At 38.4% G+C, this 21896-nt stretch overlaps 1 protein-coding gene across 3 annotated transcripts in view; it reads left to right on the forward strand.

Annotated features, from left to right (window-relative positions):
* The window catches only part of Zfand3 (zinc finger AN1-type containing 3), a 242989-nt gene that overhangs the window by 203179 nt on the left and 17914 nt on the right, over positions 1 to 21896 (forward strand). For all 3 annotated transcript variants that reach the window (XM_048805234.1, XM_015487674.2, XM_048805233.1), the window contains one exon: positions 7252 to 7419. In XM_048805234.1, the coding sequence (XP_048661191.1) occupies positions 7252 to 7419 (168 nt within the window). The remainder of the gene's footprint in view (positions 1 to 7251; positions 7420 to 21896) is intronic.

The raw sequence follows: 21896 nt of genomic DNA on the forward strand, positions 1-21896 counted from the left end.
ATGAAACTTGATAGCATATACCTTTGAAAATAGTGGGATAATTTGAATATGGGCTGAATATTAGTTTGATTATTAGATGATGTTGGAGCATTACTCTTAATTTTCTTTTTTTTATTTTTTATTTTTAGAGAGAGAGAGAGAGAGAGAGAGAGAGAGAGAGAGAGAATTTTAATATTTATTTTTTAGTTTTTGGCGGACACAACATCTTGGTTTTGTATATGGTGCTGAGGATCGAACCCGGGCTGCACGCATGCCAGGCGAGCGTGCTACCGCTTGAGCCACATCCCCAGCCCCGTACTCTTAATTTTCTTAAGTGTGATATTTTAGTCTTTTAGGGAAATGATCCTGTTAAATTACATGTGTATGTATTCCAGAATGAAATATTTTGGTGTTTGCAACTATTTTCAGATGGTTCACAAGGGAAAAAAATATGTAACTGTGGGGGAGAGAATGTAAGGAATGTGGCAAAACATTAATAATTATTGAATGTGGATGGAGTGTACATAGGTGTTTATTATTCTGTATGTTTGAAATTTTTCAAAATAAAAAAAAAAAAAAAAGGGCCTTGGCCCAGACCTGTAATTCCACTGCTTGGGAGGCTGAGGCAGGAGGATCACAAGTTTAAGGTCAGCCTAGGCAACTTAGGGTGGACCCTGTCTCAAAATAAAAAGGGCTGGGGATGTAGCTCAGTGGTAGAACCCATGCGTTCAATTCCCAGTACCAAAAACAAAACAAAACAAAGTTGATTAAAGATTGAAGGATTGGGAGGATGCTAAGGCTTGCAACAAGGCAAGGACTCCTCTCTGATGCTCCTATTCAGGTTTTCCTACTTGAACCTTTGATGAATTCCTGTATAACAGGAACCAGAAGGGAAGCTGGGCTGTGAGGAAGTGAGAAATCTAATCCCAGCCTTTAAAATATGCCTTTGGGGCACATGGGGTACTTGTGTCCTGAAGGGCATAAATTATTGTGACCCGTAACTTCTGTGTGTTCTGCTGCTCTTCAAGCTGACTTCCACTCAGAAAAGGCTCTGTTAGAAGGAACTTCTGCATTGCTGTCATGAAGATCTAAATCAGATGATACTAGTTACCCCAAAGATTATTTCTGGTGCCTTGAGTTTTTTGAGCCTACAGAGAAAGGCAGAGAGCCCACAAATTCAGGTGCAGTCTCAATAGAACTACTGACTAGGCCTCCATCTTCCCGCCTTGTATTCCCATTAGGGAGAAGAGTCAAAGGTCTGCTTTCAGTCTCCAAGGCAGAGATTATGGGGGAGAATTGAGCGTGCCCTCATCTCTCTAATATGAATGGTGAGAACCATCAAAAATAATTTGGAGGTTGGGGAATGAGGTTGGATGAGAAGAAAGGAATTGTACTGCCCAGCAGGTTGTGAACAACTAACAAATGGTTATGATCTAGGACTTAGCACCCTACATATATTTCAAGTTAGATCCATCTCCATTCAAATGAAGATGGCATTCTATACAAAATTTTAATATTTGACTTCTAAAACCTCATTCTCTATCCATGTAATGCTTTTCTTAACAGACTTGTTATTCCACAATTATTCTAGGGCTATTAGGAAGGTAATTTCCTTGCAATCCCAGTCAAGGAAAGTAGGAAAAATTATTTTAATGGATAATGAGGGATTTTTCTGTCTTGGAAGTCTTTTGTGGCAGACAAAGAGTAAAATTGCCAGGAGAGAATGAATCTAATCCCTGCATACACTCTGAAAGCAAAGCATGAGGAGAAACGCAAAGAAAAACTCAGTATACGACAGACTTTTTCGTCTCTTTCACCAGTTTTTCTAGTGAGAGAGGGTGATGCTTTTTATGGACAGAGGTTGTAGGAGCTTAAGCTCCTTTTAAATGGTCAAAGGGAGAGACTGGATTGATGTGTGAAGGTTCATTAATTATTGCTCTTACTGATGTTTGCACAGGCTGTTGGGATCACAAATGTCAATCTGTCAAGATTCTGTGATAGGTTCTAAAAAAACTGATTGAGTACCTCAAAAGCTGTCATATAGCCTGAGATTAAACAGATTCATCTTTCGTGAAATTAAGAAAAGGTGTGAGTGAAGGAAATAGAAGAAGACTTTCTTCTTTTTGTTGCCTCTTTGCTTCTCTCACTCTCCTGTTTTATATTGAGTATTGACTTGTACAGAGGGCTAGGATCCTCCTTGAGATGTCAGCAGGCTACAGCCATGGTTAGTGGCCCAGGGTGTATGCACGCTGCCAGATGCACAGTGACAGGAGATTAGGAGAGATTGGGATTCAACTTTTGACAGGCTTGACACAATTTATTTGGAAATTTTCAGGAGAGAACATGAGTAATAAAGACAAGAACAGTGACAGTAAGGAACAAATGTGAATTTCTGTCAGAGACAAAACAGAATTTTAAAAGAAGTAGCTGTGTTTGTTGTCTTCAGTCAAGCTTTCCAGTTAAAATGTGTTCCTAAATTGAAAGTCTTAACACTGCTTTCTACAATTGACTAGGAAAGCACAATTAGAAGAATTTCTCTCATCAAAAGTTCATATATTTAAAAAATGATTGTTCTCCTTTCTGTCACCAATTAAGCAGTGATTATCTTAGGATCAAAGAAGCTGATAGGTAAACTATTTTTTCATAAGATTTGCCTACCTAATTTTATCACATGATCTCGATCAACTAGAAGATCTGATATGGTATCTTTGTCATTTCATTAAACATTGGCAAGAAAAAAAGGCAGGGGGTGCGGGGTTGGTGAATACCAAGGGCTATGAGCCTGGCATGGGAATGAGGCAGCTCTGCATGGGTATTCCCAGACTAGATTATGTTCTCAAGAGCAAGCATAGGGGTGGCAGGGGGTGGGGGGGGATGCTTTGTTGGCTTTTTATGAAGGACCTTAATTAGAAGTCACTCTTAACTCCGGGGTGGAAACAGTTTCTAGCTTACCACTACAGATCCTCCTTCTGCTAATGAGCATGCTCCTTGCAAGGATTCGCTTCTTCTGACAGTTAAAGCTGTATGTAAGAGTTATTTCTGTTCACCTTTCTCTCCACATTTAACCCTTACTGGCCAAGTTCAAAGTATGCAAGTAGGCTAATTAGGTGTTCTCTGTCATTGTTCAGGAAACTGAAAATGCTTCAAGGTAATAGGAATAATATTTGTGAGCAAAAAGTAGGTAATCAAGGTGTAATTTATTCCGATATGGATAGTAGATGGTTCCTTTAATGTTAACCATATTTAGATCTATTCTGATAGTCTTTCTAATTCATATAAAATTTATAATTGAATAGTTGAATTTTGTAGCTCATTATTATATAATTAGAATTCCTGCCCTGGACATCTGTTTCTTCTATTTAGGCAGCTCATCCCATTGCACAAGGTTTCATTAAGTAATTAGCCAAGGATATGCAAGTTTCTTCTGCAGATAAGATGATGATGATTCTGTAGACTACTATTTATTTCATTGGCTTCTATTAAAACATTAAGTTGATTTGTGATAAAATGTAAAAGAATGGGTTGCTTCACCAAAAAGTTATATATAATGCAGTCACCATCCCAGATGGCTTCATTTTGAGAGTAGTAAACAGTTTGAGGAACTTCATTCCCCTCCATCTTGTGTTTAGGGAGCACTAGAGGTCAGAAGGATTTCTTCCTGTCTAATAGACCTGTCAACTGTGAGGGAAGGATAAGTGGGCATATTCCAGAGCTTAAGAGTTGAAGATCTGATCTCCTAACGTCTGGAAAGAGTTTCCTGATTCTTTAAAAACAAAAACACGTTGTGTTAGACATTTTGTCTGTCTTGGTCTAGAATTGTTGAGGACTGCTTCTCACAGCTCAGACATTGTTTACATGCCTTTGATTGTAGACTTAAACATATGCCAGGAAACTGACTCAGAGGACCAACTAGGGCTCAATATTGTTCCTTTAGGACAGCCAGTACAGTGCAACCAGAAACTGTAAGCAGCATCAGAAACCTCCCTTAGGACCCATTATTTCAGGAATTTCCCATGTGTATTGCCTACCAGAACAGTAATTCAGTACTCTTTATATTAATATGGGATGGATAAAGGAAAATTTTGGCAAAAAATCATGTGGATGTATTCCTTAGCATTGTTGTTGATAATTTGTTGGATCAGATAAAGTAGGAACTTAAGACTGGACAGGCCTCTTAACTCTTGGGGATTCCATCAAAGCAGAGTGTTCAGTGGTGATTATGATTACATAAATATGAATTCTGTGTCCCAGTCATAGGAATCAAACAGTAATTTTTTTCACATATCCTTATTTAAAAAATCATTAGCTTTGGATAACATTGCCAGCAGTGTAGGGTTTTATTCCTTTTCTTTATTTAATTCCCCACCCCTGCTTTATTATCACCTGAAATTAAGTCGTCATCTTTTTGGTACAGAGATTTCCTTTAGAAATGGGAATGGGTGCTCTTCAGGTAGACAGCACATTTGACAGTTTGGGCTAGACTCTTGGAAAGAATTTGGAATGTGAACTTTGCATTTCTGAACACACACTCATTTCTATCAGAAGGATGAATGAGAGTCTCAAGGTCTGAGTAGTCCTCTTATGTTATAGGCATGCTGGCATCATGCTACAGCCCTCCAGATTTTAATAATATTATAATGAAAAGTTTTCAACGGCCTTTTCCTTATGTGTACCCTCACCCAGGTTGGAGGATAATTTCTTACAAGGATGCTTCAAATTTAGGTCTGTCTTAGAATTCACCTTTTTGTTGTTTGGAGGGTTTTTTACTCTAGAATTTTTCATCTTGTTACCTCCTCCCCCAAATAAGTATATCTAAATAAGGCTATTAATACAAATAGTGCCATTTCTGGCTTGTGAAGAAGTACCCCCACGAGAACAATGTGGCACATACAAGGTGAATTCCTTTTGTCTGGCTGCTTTGTAATGATTTACATTTAGATTGTTGTTTGTTGCTCTTCTAGAAGCATGGGAGGGGCCTGGCATGTCTGACTGCCTCAGTCACCACACTGACTGGGTCTGGACAGCTTCGCTCAGCAGAGCTGGGAAATAGGCTGAACTTGCTTTCAATTGTTTTCATCAAATGCCTTATTTAGTTGGTTTGTATTGGGGGAAAATGTCATGTAGGACTGGAAGAATTAAATGAGATGAAAAATGAAGTTTGCAGTTGCTTAGAATGGTGCAGGGCCTTTGTATGCAAGTCACCAGGTGGTAGAGCTGGGGCTGTGAGCACACTGTACCCTATTTCTGTCAGAGCCAGCAGATGATCTTGGATGAAGTGCAACATCCTTCTCACACAGAAGGAGGCTGGGGAAAGGCATACTGATGGCCTTCACTGAAATACATCCAACATACTGCAACTCCTCACTTGAACCACTTTAAATAGAAGATCAGAACTGCCTAGGAGAAGATTCAGTCATTCAAGAAATGCTTGTTGAGTTGTAGGCATGGAGGGCACACAGCAAAGTAGGTGAAATTTCTTGTTTTTTTCCAAGAGTTTCCATTCTCCTAGGAGATCATGTTAAAGGATAAGTGCTGTGGGGGAACATAAGTCAGGAAAAGGGAGGAGATTAAGTGCTAGGGAAGGGGAACAGGATAATCAAGATGGGATGATCCAGGAGGAAATCTTTATTGAAAATGTGACTTTGAAGCAAAGGCTTAAAGGAGATGAGATCCTCTATACACCTGAGTGAAGCATGTTCTCCACAGAGGGAACAAAAGGTGTAAAGATCCAGAGATAGGTAATAGTCAGAAGGCGAATGTAGATGTAACAAAGGGAAAAAGCAGCAAGAGATGAGGTGAGAGAGATGGACAGGTAAATCATGCAGGGCCTTTTGAGAATCATGGCAAGTATTTGTTGGACTTGGACTCTGAGGAGGGGAGCTATTAGAGGGTTTTGAGCAGGGAAGTGTTGTGATTCTAAACTAAGATCACTTGGCTGCTATGTGGGAAGTAGACTTTGGGAGCTTAAAGGGATGAGCAGGGAGATCAGTTAAGACACTGTTGTTTTAGGCTGGACAAGATAGTGATGACTTAGACCATGGTAGGGTGATGGAGAGGTAAGAAGTAGTGGGATATGGATTGTTTTGAAGAAAACCATTTAGGAGAATCCCTTCCAAACCACTTTGGATCCTTGGCAAGAGGTGCATCCTCAGTATGCACCAGCAACTATTGTAGGAGTACAGAGCCCCAAGTGCTGCCCCCCACTTTTGAAATCAAGAGTTATTTACAGCTTGCCTGTGACATGAACTTTATTGTATTTTAGTTACTTTTTTGAGATTGCATAAGATACAAATTGTCATACACTATACCTCTCTCACCTTTCATTTTGGCACAGGCCCTAAGGTTATGGTGCCAAGTGCTGCCTTCTGTAACCACCCACAGTGGAAGCCATGGGATAGCTTGTTTGTGAATAGGTACTTTTTTACTCTGATTATTAATTGGACTTATTTTTGGTATTAGAGCCAAATTCTTACATGTTTAGGAATAGAAATGTGAAGAAACTTTACTAGAAAAGATTAAATCTCCCATTAAACACTGACTTTCAGTATGGAATTATGCTAAGTATAGGGATATAAAGATACATTAGAACCCAAGACACACTGCACACCCTGTAATACCAGCTACTCGGAAGGCTGAGGCAAAGGACTGCAGATTAAACGCCAGCCTCCACAGTTTAGCGAGGCTTTTCTCTAAATAAAATATAAAATAAGGCTGGGGATGTGGCTCAGTGGTTAAGTGTCCCTGGGTTCAATCCCAGTACCAAATAAATAAATTAATTAAATTTTTAAAAAAATGGTTGGGTGGGGGATGTAACTCAATAATAGAATGCTTTTGGGTCCAATTCCCAGTACTACCACCACCAAATAAATACAAGAAGAGGTAAACCACTTATACAAGTAATAACCATGTGGGCTGCAATTGAAGAGGGTACAAAGAGAGGATCCCATTTCTAGCTAGAATAGTCTTATCATGAAAGCTTAGCTATTTTAAACAATAGCAGCAATGTAGAACTGATTTTTGTTGAGCCACCCCTACCACCCTCTTCAACTCAAGCCTGGTTTGTTAGAAGTCAGCCCCAAAGGTACAGGCTTGTCTTGGTTTGTACAGTATAAACCAGGCAAGTAAAACTGGCTCTCTTGTTCACACAGGTCCAGTTCCTTCCTGGACAGGGGTAGAAGTCTGATCTAAAGAGTGCTTGGCAGTACAGTTATCAGTTGTGCTTGCCAGGACAAGCACTAATCCTGATCCCCAAATATGTGTTGTTTTGGTCAGATTCACAGTCTGAGAATGAGGCTTCACCAGTGAAACGGCCACGACTACTGGACAGTACTGAACGGTCTGAGGAAACCAGCCGATCTAAACAGAAGAGCCGACGCCGGTGCTTCCAGTGCCAAACCAAACTGGAGCTGGTACAGCAAGAATTGGGATCGTGTCGCTGTGGTAAGATCTCCCCCAGTAGCATGATAGAGACCAATTACCCTAAGAGGCTGAAGTACCTCTCTGCAAGCTGTAGGGGTAGAGCTTGAGAAATCAGTGCAGGGTTCTGGCTTCTAAATGTCCTTCATTTCATCTCATGCATACAAAGAAGACAAAAGCATCTCCAACTATTCTTAGACATATTGAGTTACATTTTCACTGCTCAGTGCTTTCAACTTCTCCTCATCACTTAACACTGGTTCCTTCCCATTCGTGACTTTAGAAATTAACCTAACGAGCAGAAGTCTGGGATTTGTACCATAAAATTTGAATGAGTGTGTTACTATTTTTGATAAATGGAAAAATCTCTTTCCATATCCCTTTTTAAAATGTTTTTATTAGTACATTATAGTTACCCATAATATTGGGGCTCATTTTGACATAATCATACATGCATGGAATATAATTTGCTCCACTTCAGTCCCGAGTACTTCCTCTTTCCCTCCAATATTCCTTTTATATCAAGATTTGATTATAAAAAAAATTTTTTTTTGAACCTTAGTTCATTCAGCAAATTAACACCTTGAAGTAGCCCGAAAGTAATCTTTGCTTCTTAATTCTCCAGTGTAATACCATCTCTTAGGATTGCTGTACAGGGATGCATTTTTTGAAACTTTGTATTTACTCACAGTGGAACAAAACTTAGACCAATTTTTCATCTTCTCTTAATCACATACATCATGTGACATGAAGTTAAAATTGTGTAGCTGAATTATTCTAGGCTAGCTTATCCCTGTTTTTATTTCCTGATCTTAAAAGTATAGTATTATATATATATATATGTATGTGTGTATATATATATATGTATGTGTGTATATATATATATGTATGTGTGTGTCTATATATATATATACCATAGGCCAATACCAATTATATATATATATATATTATTGGTATTGGCCTATGGAACAGAGCTATCATCAGGCAGACTTCCAGCCTTGTTGTAGCTTCTGAGAATATATTTCATCCCAAGAAGTTAACTTTGGAATTCCCCCCTTCACCTCTGGAATAGCCATAGATAGCCTACAAGTATTATTGCTGGTAGTGAGGACTAGGTCGTAGTTCACTCAGCAATTATAACGTGGTGTCACCTGGAAGTTTTTCTATCTTCTGAAGATAGTCTTTTCTATTCCTATTTCTCAATTATCTGCCCTTTTGGAAATGCACAGGCAGGAGGTGTATTAGCTTCTCATGAAAATTGTTTGTACATCTACTCTGTTAAGTATATATTCAGTTGCAGGAGCAGGGAACAATTATGAAAGATCCAGAGAAGTTTTTTTTTTTTTAAAGGATATTCAGTGTGTAATTAAAAGTTTATTAAATAGTATAAAAAAGAGGGTTAAGATGGGGGTGGAGCTGAGATTGTAGCTTAGCGGTAGAACGCTTGCCTAGCACATGTGGTGGGGGCCCTTGAGTTTGCTCCTCACCACCACATAAAAATAAATGAATGGAATAAAGGTATTGTGTCCAGCTACAGCTAAAAAATACATATTAAAAAAAAAAAAAGATAGGTGGTGGGGGCAGAGCCTGTTGCAGAGTTTCTAGGCTTCATTGTGTTTATGCATTTGGTATGGTCCAGGTGAGATCAGAATCTTATTCATGGCTATGTGTGGGTCAGCTCTTCCAGGTAATATTAAATTCATAGATCAGGGATACTGTGATTAGCCAAAGAAGCTTTGGGGTCTGATGGCTAATCAACTTTGTCCCATGCTGAACAGTCTGTCTAATTCTTTAAGGTTTGCAGATTCTTGTTTCTGTGTTCATGTGAACCATTGGAAAGTTTCTGCAATTCACTATTAGCAATATGGTGAAGCCTACCTGGCCATTTTGCCTGTTGCCTTTATAACATAGGCCTTTGGTTGTTCTTCAGTTAGAATTGTGGATTTCTCCTGAACCTTATGTTCTCTCCTTCCTCCTCCACCAACTGCTCTTTCTTCCCTCTTTTTTTGGTGGGGGGTGGGATGGGTAGGCAGTGCTGGAGATTAAACCCAGAACCTTGCACATGCTAGGAAGCACTCTGCTACTCACTGGTCTACATCCCTAACCCTTTTTTAAAATTTTTTATTTTGAGACAGGGTCTTTCTAAGTTGCCCTGGCTGGTTTTGAATTTGTAGTCCTCCAGCCTCAACCTCCTAAGTAACAGGGATTATAGGAATGCTCTTGTTTCCTTCTTGAAAGTAACTGAATTTGCCATAGCAGATCAAGCAATTAGTCACTCAGACACACTGTCTTGTCTTCTGTGTGCTAATGTTTCCTCTTGTCAGGCAGCTGGTAGAATTGGTAGAATTCACAATTTAGTGATGAGATTCAGAGATAGATTCAAGTCTCCCAGTTTCCCCTTCAGTTTTGATAAAACTACCTAATTTCCTAAGGTCTTATTAATACCTAGCTGAAGAAAATCCAGAAACAGCTGTTAGGTGTTTCTTGCCCCCAGTGAAGCCAACCTATCTGTTATGCTTTTCACCCTTCTGGGCAGGAGATTGAGTCTCTAGTGCCTACTGGGTTTGCCCTGGGCTTCCATTGTTTTTTGTTGTTGTTGTTGTTATCTAACTTTATAGTCCCTTATCTTTGCACAATTCTGAGATCCTCCTTTTGGGGTAGATTTGACTTTTTTGTTGAGGTAATAAAACCAGAGCTTTCTACAGTCCCTTTAGATAGACCCTTTCTAGAGGAAGCTGAAAGTTGAGTTTGGTCTACCAAGAACCATATACTATGTACCCAGAAAAATGACTGAGTCAGCTGCCATATGTTAAATGATGAAGGACCAAGATGGGAACATACACAACTGTCTTTGACAAATAGCTTTTGTGTTCCTCTTGTCTGCCTGCTTGGATCTCTCTAGGAAAAGGTGAGTTGTATGGTTATTTCCTTGGGGATGCATGGAGTGTTGGAGAGATGTTTAACTGCCCTGAAAGGTTTTGGAGGGGGGGGGAACACAGTAATTTACTACTGAAATTGAAGACTCAGAAAGGTAGTTTGAACTCAAACAGAACACTTCTTCACTGCAGAAAATCTTTTTTTTTTAATATATATTCGCAATCTTTTCTTCCATTCCCTTTCCACTCTGTACAGGTTATTAACTGCTGACAAGAAATTCACATCTCATAAATAATGCTTAAGAGCCATTGCTATATAAATTGAATGTGTTATGAATTGTGATGGGCCTTTTTGTAGCATTCCATGCCTAGAGCAGGAAGAACAGAGGATGTCATTTTCATTAATTTCTAATGAGGTGCCAATTAAAGGCAGGGAAGATGCTCCAAAGGGAAGAGTGGCCAAGCTCCCCTGAATCCTCCGCCCCAGGGCTGTCATCCAAACACTGCCAGTGAAACCTTCTCTAAAAATTCCATTAAATTACAGTCTCATCGAGAGCACACACAGACACATTCAGCTTGCCTTTGATCTTCAAAAGAGCAATTTGTAAGGCGAGTTCTGAGCCTTCTCACATAGGGAACAGCTATAGGTGATAGGAATTTTTAATTGCCAAGGCACTCCATGGGCTTTCAATAAGAAGGTGAATTCTGAAGATGAATTCTCCTCTGCTTCGCTGTGACTAGATAACCTTTAAATCAACAACACCAAAGTAACACCCTTTTCCTGTGAAATCTTTCAGGGTGCCAATTAGAAAAGGCATGTGGCGAGGCTGGGATGATAGTCTGCATCCTAGAGCATCTTCATTGGTTTAACTTCTCAAGATAGAAAACAGTTGCATCAAATGGATTTACTTGTTTCATTTTCTACTCAGTAGGCAAACTGATCAGCTCATTCTTGTTGCAAGAGTCTTGTCTCCTGAAATGCCACATACAGGATGTTATTCTGAAACCTGGCCATCTTTATCAGATCTGGGCCACATCACAGCCACGTGAATGCTGTCTTCTCTAAGCAGATCTTGTGTGATACACAGCATGGCTTTTAATCTCTGTGCATTGCTTCTCAGAAGCACACTGTTAATTTTTAAATACCAGTCTAAGAGCTTGCATAAGTTTTTACATATTTTCAACTGGTAGTGATTTAACAAACTGTAAGTGGATATGTTTTCCTTTGAGGCATAGTGCTTTTACTAACCTCATGAGTAATCTGACTTTATTGTTTGCAAAGTAAGTTTTTTTAACTGATTTTTTATGACAGTGGAATGCATTATAATTCATATTACACATATAGAGCACATTTTTCATATCTCTGGTTGTATATGAAGTACATTCACACCAATTTGTGTCTTCATACATGTACTTCAGATAATGATGTTCATCACATTCCACCATCATGCTCCCTCTCCCTATCCCACTATGAATCAGCCTCCTTATATCAGAGAAAACATTCGGCATTTGTTTTTTGGGGATTGCTTAAATTTACTTAGCGTTATCTTCTCCAGCGCCATCCATTTACCTGCAAATGCCATGAATTTATTCTCTTTTATTGCTGAATAATATTCCATTGTGTATATATGCTACGTTTTTTAAATCCATTCACCTACTGAAGGGCATCTGGGTTGGTTCCACACTTTAGCTATTGTGAATTGTGCTGCTATAAATATTGATGAGGCTGTGTCCCTATAGTATGCTGTTTTTAAGTCCTTTGGGTATAGACTGAGGAGAGGGATAGCTGGGTCAAATGGTGGTTCTATTCCCAGTTTTCCAAGCAATCTCCATACTGCTTTCCATATTGACTGCACCAATTTGTAGTCCCACCAGCAATGTATGAGTGTGCCTTTTCCCCCACATCCTCACCAATACTTAATGTTGTTTGTCATCATAATATCTGCCATTCTGACAGGAATGAGATGAAATCTTATAGTAGTTTTGATTTGCATTTCTCTAATTGCTAGAGGCGATGAACATTTTTTCATATATTTGTTGATTGATTGTATATCCTCTTCGGAGAAGTGTCTGTTCACGTCCTTGGCCCATTTATTGATTGGGTTATTTGGGGTTTTTTTTGGTGTTTAGCTTTTTTTTTTTTTTTTTGGAAGTTGTTGATAGACAGTTATTCATCCATTCATTTTTACATGGTGCTGAGAATCGAACCCAGTGCCTCACACATGCCAGGCAAGTGTGCTTCCACTGAGCCCCAGCCCCAGACTAGGTGTTTAGCTTTTTGAGTTCTTTATATACCCTGGAGATTAATGCTCTATCTGATGTGTGAGGGGTAAAAATTTGCTCCCATAATGTAGGCTCTCTATTCACTTCACAGATTGTTTCTTTTTTTTTTTAAACAATTTTTTTTTTTTTTTTAAGTTTTAGGCGAACATAATATCTTTATTTTGTTTCTATGTGGTGCTGAGAAACGAACCCAGTGATCCATGCATGCTAGGCAAGCGCGCTACCACTTGAGCCACATCCCCAGCCCCCAGATTGTTTCTTTTGCTGAGAAGAAACTTTTTAGTTTGAATCCATCTCATTTATTCATTCTTAATCTTCAAAGTAAGTTTTCTATTCACTTTAGAAACCCAGTGATTCTTATAGCTGGGGCCTCTAACCTAGTGTATTGTCTTCAAATGCTTCAGTGGTCATTTCTGGCCTGTGGTTCACTGTTAAACCAATTCAGAAAGCATTTATTGCAGTGACTATGCATAAAACATTTTTCTAAGTTTTATAGGAAATACAGGAGCTAAAAATACAGAATCTAGGAGCTCACAGTCTAGGTTAAACTTGATGGGCATCCAGGCCAGGGAACCTGCCTGGGTCCTCGCTGGCTGGATTTAACTGCCTGCCGACGTAAGAAATGATGTCCAAAGGAAAAATTACTTTTATACAGTTTGATCAAACTGGAGTGAAGCAGCTAGATTGTTTCTCTACCAGCTCTACAGAAGCGCGTACAATTTGTAAAACACAAAAGCCAGGAGATGTACACATACCTAGATTTAGCTAGGCTGTGCTAGCTATAGAACGTATCAGTGTCAAAGTCAGGAGTTAGTTCTTTCAGGTTTCATTCTCAGCATGAGGAAGTTCTAGAGCTCTCTGCTTCACCTAGAGGATGTGTTAGAACATACATTGCTGGGCCTCACACTCAGAGGTACTGATTCAGTAGAGCAAGTTCAAAGTTATGCTCATAATGCTGGTCTGAGGATCATACTTTGAAAACTATGGTTTTAGGCAGTTCTCACTTCTTGAAAGTTTTTTTTTTTTTTCCCTTTCTATTTTTAAGTAAATGAGCCCTACTCTGTTAAGTCAAAAAAGGTCCTCAGGCATTGTTTTCAACTTTTTATTTGGAAATAAATCTTTTCCCCCTGTACCATTTGAGAGTTAGTTGCAAACATCATGGCCCTTTATCTCTATAAACTTCAGTAAATGTTTCCTAAGAATAGGGATATTATTTTATAAAACCACAGCAGCATAGTTATTAACTTTAGTAAATTGATAACTGATATAATACTTTTTCCAAATCTTTCATCTGTATTCCAGTTTTATCGGTGGATCTAACAGTGTCCTTTATAAAACATTTTCCTCCCTTCAGTTTTAGGATCCAGGCCATGATCAGTGTTATATTTAATTGTCACATGTTTTTGGACTCTTAATCTAGAACATTTTCATGGCCATTCTATGTTTAATGATACTGGCATTTTAAAAGAACATAGCCCTCTATCCCTCTCACATATACCTTTCCACACTGTTTTTTTTTTTTTTAATAGAGCATTCCTCATATTTTGGGGTTTGTTGTATGTTTCTTCATTACTAGATTCAGGTTACATATTCTTAGCCAACCACAGAACTATATAAGTGATATGTGTTCTTCTGAGGGCCTTACATTGGGAGACACAGATGTCCATCAGCTCCTCATTGTTGATGTTAACTCTGATTCACCCACCCAGTCAAGGTATTATCCTATTTTTCTACTGGTTTTCCCCTTGTGCCTAATAAGCAGTCTGTGGGAAACATGGTATGGATATGTAAATGCTCTCCTATCAGCAAAAATTTCCTCTGATTCAGCATCTGTTGATGATTCTTGCTTAAACCAATCTTACTATGATATTTTGCAGAATGATGATTTGCTTACTGTTGTATTCCTTCTACAGTTATCATATTCTTACGAAAGTAAAGTTGTTTCCCTTCCCTCATTTATTTTTTACTGGTATCACCTCTTACCTTTTTCAGTACTAAATTATTTTGGTGTTCTCATTACCCAGATTTAGCCAAGTTGAAGTTCCATCAAGCTAGTTCCTGTGTTCTTGTGACATACTCCTCTTTTGGTGGGGGGGCATGTGGGGAGCAATTTCTACCTCTCTTGCATAAGAAGTATATTACAGGTACCTCTTGTATTTACTTTTTTTCAATCTTGGAATTAACCACTTCTCCAAGGGATCCCTAAGATGATTTTAATATGCTCTCAAGTAGAGATTTGCTGTGCCTGAGAGGAAGGCACACACACATACATAAAATAACTGGCATTCAGGGCAACCTATCTATCGTAAGACTTTTACTAAGGTACAAGCCATATATTATAGGAATATGAGAAGGGAGGACTGGGGATGTGGCTCAGCAGTAGAATGCTCGCCTAGCATGTGAGAGGCACTGGGTTCAATCAATAGTAAGACATAAAAATAAATAAATAATGGTATTGTGTCCATCAACAGAATTCAAAAAAAGAATATGGGGAGGGACAGATTAATTCCAACTGGAAGACCCTAAACAGGCTTCTACAGTTGTGGCTTTAAAAGAAGAATGGTGTGACTTCAATGTAGTAAAAAGCAAATGCTTGGGCAAAACTGGTGACCAGAAATGACCTATGTGCAGCCACATGGGGCCTTGGCATCAAGTGAGGAGGGACTACTAGAAAAGGAGGAAAAGGTTCTAGGTTCCAGACTGAGGAATGTGGATGTTGGTTTACAGTGAGAAGCCATTAGTGGTTTGGATATGGTCAACTTTTTTTTTTTTTAAACTAAGCACACAGAAAAGTCAAGGAGGCTATTGAATAGTTGTTGGGATTATTACAAGCTGACTGTAGTGAAAAGGTATATATATGTCACAGCTGTCACTGCCACTATAGGGGCCTGCACACTGAATGAACAAATAGTGATGTCCTAAGATCCAGAGTGGGGCAAGGAACTGTAGTGATTAGTAAGTATGTAGGGATATGAAACTACCAAGTTCATCCATTTCACAAGGCTCAAAAATCAGCCCATGTTTCTGTACTTTTATTTTATTTATTTATTTAAGTTTCTTTTTTTTTTTAAATTTCTCTCCTCCTGACTTTCTTGCATTGTCTTTCACTCTTCTTCTTCTTCTTCTTCTTTTTTTTTTTTTTTTTGAGAGAGAGAGAGAGAATTTTTTTTAATGACACAACATCTTTGTTTGTATGTGGTGCTGAGGATCGAACCCGGGCCGCACGCATGCCAGGCGAGCGCGCTACCGCTTGAGCCACATCCCCAGCCCTGTACTTTTATTTTAATTCCTTTCCAAGTGTGAACCTGTCAGGAATGTTTGGCATTCTATCTTATGTCTCTAAAATAAAGTGAGGTCCTGTGTTCTTAGGAAAAATCCTTATGCTGTATAGAGTTCTAGCCTGAATCATTAGAAAACTTTGCCACACAGGGAAATACCTAAGATCCTTTATCATGACCCAAACTGGTTTGGCTGCTGGGTGTTGTCACAGTTGCCATGGAGTGTAAAGTCTCTGGTTTGCCTTGGGTTGTACGGAGATAATGTGGTTATAAGACCCAGCCCTTTAGGAGCTCCTGCATCTTTCTTGTTTATTCATTTTTTTTTTAAATTGAGATACAATACTTGCACATCTTTATGGGGTACAGTATGATAATTTGATATGTGGATACCATGTGTAATGATCAAATGAGGTTAATAAGCACTTTCATCTTAAACATTAATCTTTTTTATGTTCTGGGAACTTTTATACTCTTCTGCTTAACTCAAAATATGTCAGATTGTTGTAATTGGTAATGACCCTACTGTGCTATAGAAAACTCAAACTCATTCCTCTTCTCTGTATTTCGATACCCTGTATCTAACTTCATTCTTCCTAGTCTGTAGTGACCATTATCCCACTGTATTCTATGAGATTGACTTGTTAGTTTTCACAAACGAGTGAGAACTTATGGCATTTCTGTGTTGCAGACAATTTATGTATTTATTTATTTTACTTGTTTAAATACTTTTATTAGTGCATTATAGTTATACATAATAGTTGGGTTAATTTTTACATAATCATATTTGCATGAAATTTACTTTATTTCATTCCCCAGTGGGTGACCCCCCAGTTTCCCTTCCCTCCTCTCTCCCCTCATTCCTCTTTCTCTGCTGATCTTCCTTCTACTTATTGATTGGTTTATTTACGTATTTACTTATTTTAATTGGTGCTTTATAGATATAAAGATAGAATTCACTGTCATATATTTATACATGCACATAACATTATTTTGTTCATACCACATTTCCTCCACTTTCCTGTCTTTCCTCTCTCCACTTCAATCTCCTTCTTATTCTCCATGATTTCCCCTCTGTCTTTATGATATCTGACACCACCTGCCTTTTTAAAAAAATATTCTTTTTAGTTATAGTTGGATACAATACCTCTACTCTACTTGTTCATTTTTATGTGGTACTTAGGATTGAACCCAGCACCTCGCGTGTGCTAGGCGAGCGCTCTACTGTTGAGCCACACCCCCAGCCCCCTCCACCTGCCTTTTTATCCTCTTACTTTGCTCTAGCTTCTGCATATGAGAAAAAATATATTTTTTTAATATTTATTTTTTAGTTTTCGGCGGACACAACATCTTTGTTTGTATGTGGTGCTGAGGGATCGAACCCGGGCCGCACGCATACCAGGCAAGCGCGCTACTGCTTGAGCCACATCCCCAGCCCCAAGAAAAAATATTGACACTTATTTCACTTAGCATGATGTTCTCCAGTTCCATCTATTTACCAGTAAATGTGATAATTTCATTTTTTATGGCTAAATGAAACTCTATTGTGTATGTATACCACATTTTCTTAATATGTTCGTCTATTTAATGGTCACCTGGACTGGATCCATAACTTGGTTATTGTGAATTGGGCTGCTGTAAACATTGATTTGGCTGTATCACTGTAGTATGATAATTTTAGTTCTTTTATGTAAGTATCAAGGAGTGGGATAACTGGATCATATGGTGGTTTCATTCCTAGTTTTTTGAGGAATTTCCAGACTGCTTTGCTGGGTGATTGTACTAATTTGCAGTCTCACCAATAATGTATGAGTATACCTTTTCCCCCACATACTCACCAGAATTTAATATTATTTGTATTGTTGATTATTAACAACACTCTGACTGGAATGAGATGAAATTTTGGTGTAACAAAAACAGCATGGTATTGGCATCAAAACAGACATGAATACCAGTAGAATAGAAAACACAGAGACAAAGCCACTTAGTTAGAATTCTCTAATAAAGTTGCTAGAAAATATATGTTGGAGAAAAGTTGGCCTTTTTTAACAAATGGTGCTTGAAAACTGGATTTCCTATGTAGAAGAATAAAACTAGATCCCTGTCTATTGCCCTACACAAAAGTCAAAGAAATTTTACCAGAAACTTTACAACTGCTAGAATACATAGGGTCAATACTATATCAGATAGGTACAGCCACCAACTTTCTGAACTAGACACCGAAAGTTCAAGAAATAAAATCAAGAATCAATAAATGGGATGCTGTCAAATTAAAAAGCTTCTGTACAGCAAAGGAAACAAGAGTGTGAAGAGAGAGCCTACAGAATGGGAGAAAGTCTTTGCCAGCTGTTCTCTGACAAGGATGAATAATCAGAATATATAAAGAAAAAATCTTAACACCAAACAAACAAAAAACAACCCAATCAATAAAGGGGGGGGGGGCGCTAAACAGACATTGCTCAAAAGAAGAAACACAAATGACCAACAAGTATATGAAAAAATGTTCAACATCCTTAACAGCTCCGTTTTTTATGCTGAGCATGCTGATGAAAGGCTCAAATTTCTCCCATACTTCTTAGATAGCAGCTAGGTTTGTATGCTTCCTGAGGTGCAAGAAAAAGCAAACCAAATAAAAACAACAGCAACAAGAAATCCTGTGATAGGAGTTGTTGAATGTGAGAGACCCCAGGGTAATTGGAAATCTTGAGGCAAATTCTGAGAAAATTTCTCCCTTTACTATTTTTTTCCTTTTATTCTCACTGTATTTTTATCTAAACATGAGTATGATGCTTATTTTCCCCATTTAATCTTTAATGTGTAAGTGTCCTAGACTAAAACCAAATAGATTAGTTCCTCTGCTGCCTGTCTATAATTTCAAGTTGAGGTGTTAGAGCAAAACAAACCTTTTACTGAACATGAACTCCCATGTACTTAGCCCATTAGAGCAGTCTTAGAAATCCAGCCTACTGTATGTCATTGACAGGGCTTTGACAGGTCTGTAAAGACATGACAGAAACATGGAGAGTCCCCTCACCCCCAAGCAAAGGAGCATCAAAGGCGAAGCTCCTAAAATACAGAATGTGCAGAACTCTCTGCTACAGCCTATGTTATAGACCACCCCTCTTCTACTGTCCCATGAAGTGAAATAGTTTCCATCTCAATTTCAGAATTGCACCTGCTTTTGCAGTTCAGTTTGACCAATGACAGCCACACTATATTTTATCAAATATTTGAATAGGTTACCTTGCTTACAGTATTTTTATGGGGAAAAATGGATTATTGTGAAGTGAAATAAAATATGCTTTTAAATTTGTTTCAGTAGTAAATAGTTTTGGTTGTTTCTTTGCCCAGCAAGGTTGTCTTTCGCTATTAAAGATGATTTAGTGGTAGGTTTTTCACAGTTGTACCCTTCTATAACACCTTACCAGATTTTAATAGCTATAGTTGAAGGAAATATTCTAAGAAAAACTTGAGAATGTTCAAATATGTTCTTCACAAATGGATGATTTAGCCTGTGGTAAGCTACCATGTGGTCTTTATAAAGTCGACAGAACTATTTTAAAGAGTTTTACTATTCCGTCAGTGCATTTCTGTTTACAGTTGAAGCATTTTCTTCATAGTCCTGTGTCTCATGTCTGTTTAGCTAAAGTGGGGAACGCCTGCAACTTGAGAGTGCTTTCTTCGCTTCAAATCAGCATCCTAACAGAAACCCAAGATGCTGTCCTGGGCTGTTCTGACAGCTTTCATCTGGAGATGATGAAAGCAAACCATAATGAGAAAAGTTTTGTTTGAATTAAATGCAAAATCACAAAAGTATGTGGATAGGTAGAATCACATAATAGCAGACTTAGAAGGAGCCTTAGCAATCATTTAATTCAACTCCTTATTGTTTCTGCTGGGGATTGAACCCAGGGCCTTGAACATGCTAGGTAAGCACTCTGCCACTGAGCTATCCCAGCCTTTTTTTTTTTTTTTTAAATAAATGAAGAAACTGGGACTAGAAAGGTGGTCATTCCTTCAGATCACAGCCATATACTAAGAAGTTGTATTCCAGAAGCTTTGACCTAAAATTCACAGCTTGCTCTGAGGAGTTTCTAGCTGATGTGTGCCTGGTATGGCAGTGCCTACTACTCCTCCTTCCAGTGTAAGTGCAGCCCCGCTAACTGCACTTTCCTAATACATTTTCTGCCCCATCATCTCTACAGAAATCTGCATATCTTTTCTAAAGTTACCCACATTTTTTTGTTGTTGTTGGTCTTTTCACATTAAAATACCTGACTTCCCAACCTCTTCTTAGTCATTAGTTCAGCCTTCAAAATTTTGCTTTGGTTCTCTCTGGAACCTTTGCAACAAAACATCACCAAGTAGGACCAGTTATGGTAATAATGCCTGTGCGCGCGCACACGTACACAAAGTAGTATTTGTCAAAATAATGGGGTTTTCAAATGTTTTTTTTTTTTTTCCAAATTAATCACAAGTTGCTCTTGAAGTTTTGACCTAAGAGATGTCTTTTCTGGGGCCTAGAATATATAGTTAAAACTAATTTGTGTTTAGAATATTAAGCATGATTATCAGTCTTCCTAATAGATTCTTACTGTGAATCCCCTCGTAAAATGTGCTTCTGAAAGTGTGGCCCTTAAATCAGCATTTCAAAGTCCCTGGGTAGAGGGAATGCTTCTTTAGGTAATTCAAATGTACTCCAAAGTTTAATATACTGTCATTTTATCATAGAACACACAAAGGTAATTTAAAACCAGAGAGAATTATTGCAAATTGCAAATGAGTAGGATTCACACCAGTGAGGTTTTAGTTTCTAGTTCAGTCCTAATTGTTTTAGTCATTTTCTGTTGCTATAACAAAGTACCTGAAACTGGGTGATTTAGAATAATCAAAGTTTATTTGGCCTGTGGTTCTGGAGACTGCGGAGAACATGGTGCCAACATCTGCTTAAGGCCTTCTGCTGCATCATAACATTGCAGGGTTAAGGCAAGACAGGGCAAGTGAGCTAGCTTGAGTCTCCTTATAAAGCCATTAATGTCATCATGAAGGACTACTCTCGTGGCCTCATCAGATCCTAATTACCTCCCAATGGCCTCACCTCCAAATACCATTAACACATGAATTTGGAAATTAAGTGTCTAATACATGAGTTTTTGAGAGACTGGTTAACTCCATTCTATTTCAGTTAAAGAGTTACACCTTTTGAGTGTTGGTTTAACACATGCCTCTTCCCCCTTGATGATCTTTCCCCTGAAAGACTCCAAAATTCTCAGGGGCCAAAACCTTGTGGTGTTTTATAACTTCCAGTCCCTGTTGGAATATGTGGCCCCTGATGAATAACTAGTTAATGTTAACTAGTAATATACAAGAAAAAAATTTAAAAGGATTGGGTGTTGCGGTGAGCTGCTGATTATCATTAGGAGAAGGCCCCTCTGGAGTAGTGTGTGAAGGTAGGCCTACTTGCACAGGGAAATGGGAGAATGTCTGGTCCACTTTGCCTGTACATTGACGCTTGAGGTACAAGTGTACAAGAGTTTCCTCATGGAATATTTGTCTAAGGAAATAAGATCTAGATAGAGGACATTAACATTTTTTATTTTTACATACTTTTCTCTGACTTGGATTTTTATTGGTAGAAAGAAAAAAATTAAAACATACTATCAGGATAGCATTGCTTGCATGATTTAATTAATTATTTGATAATGCCTGTGGTTTAAATTAAATATTCAACTTTGGAGAAAGGTGTATTTGCATAAATAAAACCTGTGCTTCATCTCAGACATTAACAGAGGTTCTTTAGAGATCACAAAGGCTACATGGTCACAGATCTGCTATGTGTGACTACAGTGTTCTTGCACTATAGCTTGACAAACCTACTCATCTTTGATGTAGAATGAAACTACTAATAGAACTTTGAAGTCTTCCCTCTGGTGCCAGGCCAGCCCCCTAAACTGAAGTTGCAAATACCATATCAGCAGTGCACTGGAGGGTAACCCAGCCACTGGGTATACCTCCAGACAGAGGGAGAATGGCATCTCCTATTGCAGGCAGTGGAAACTAACTGGTT

Source organism: Marmota marmota, unplaced genomic scaffold (genome assembly GCF_001458135.2).
Source record: "Marmota marmota marmota unplaced genomic scaffold, marMar, whole genome shotgun sequence".
In the NCBI taxonomy this organism is placed as follows: domain Eukaryota; kingdom Metazoa; phylum Chordata; class Mammalia; order Rodentia; family Sciuridae; genus Marmota; species Marmota marmota.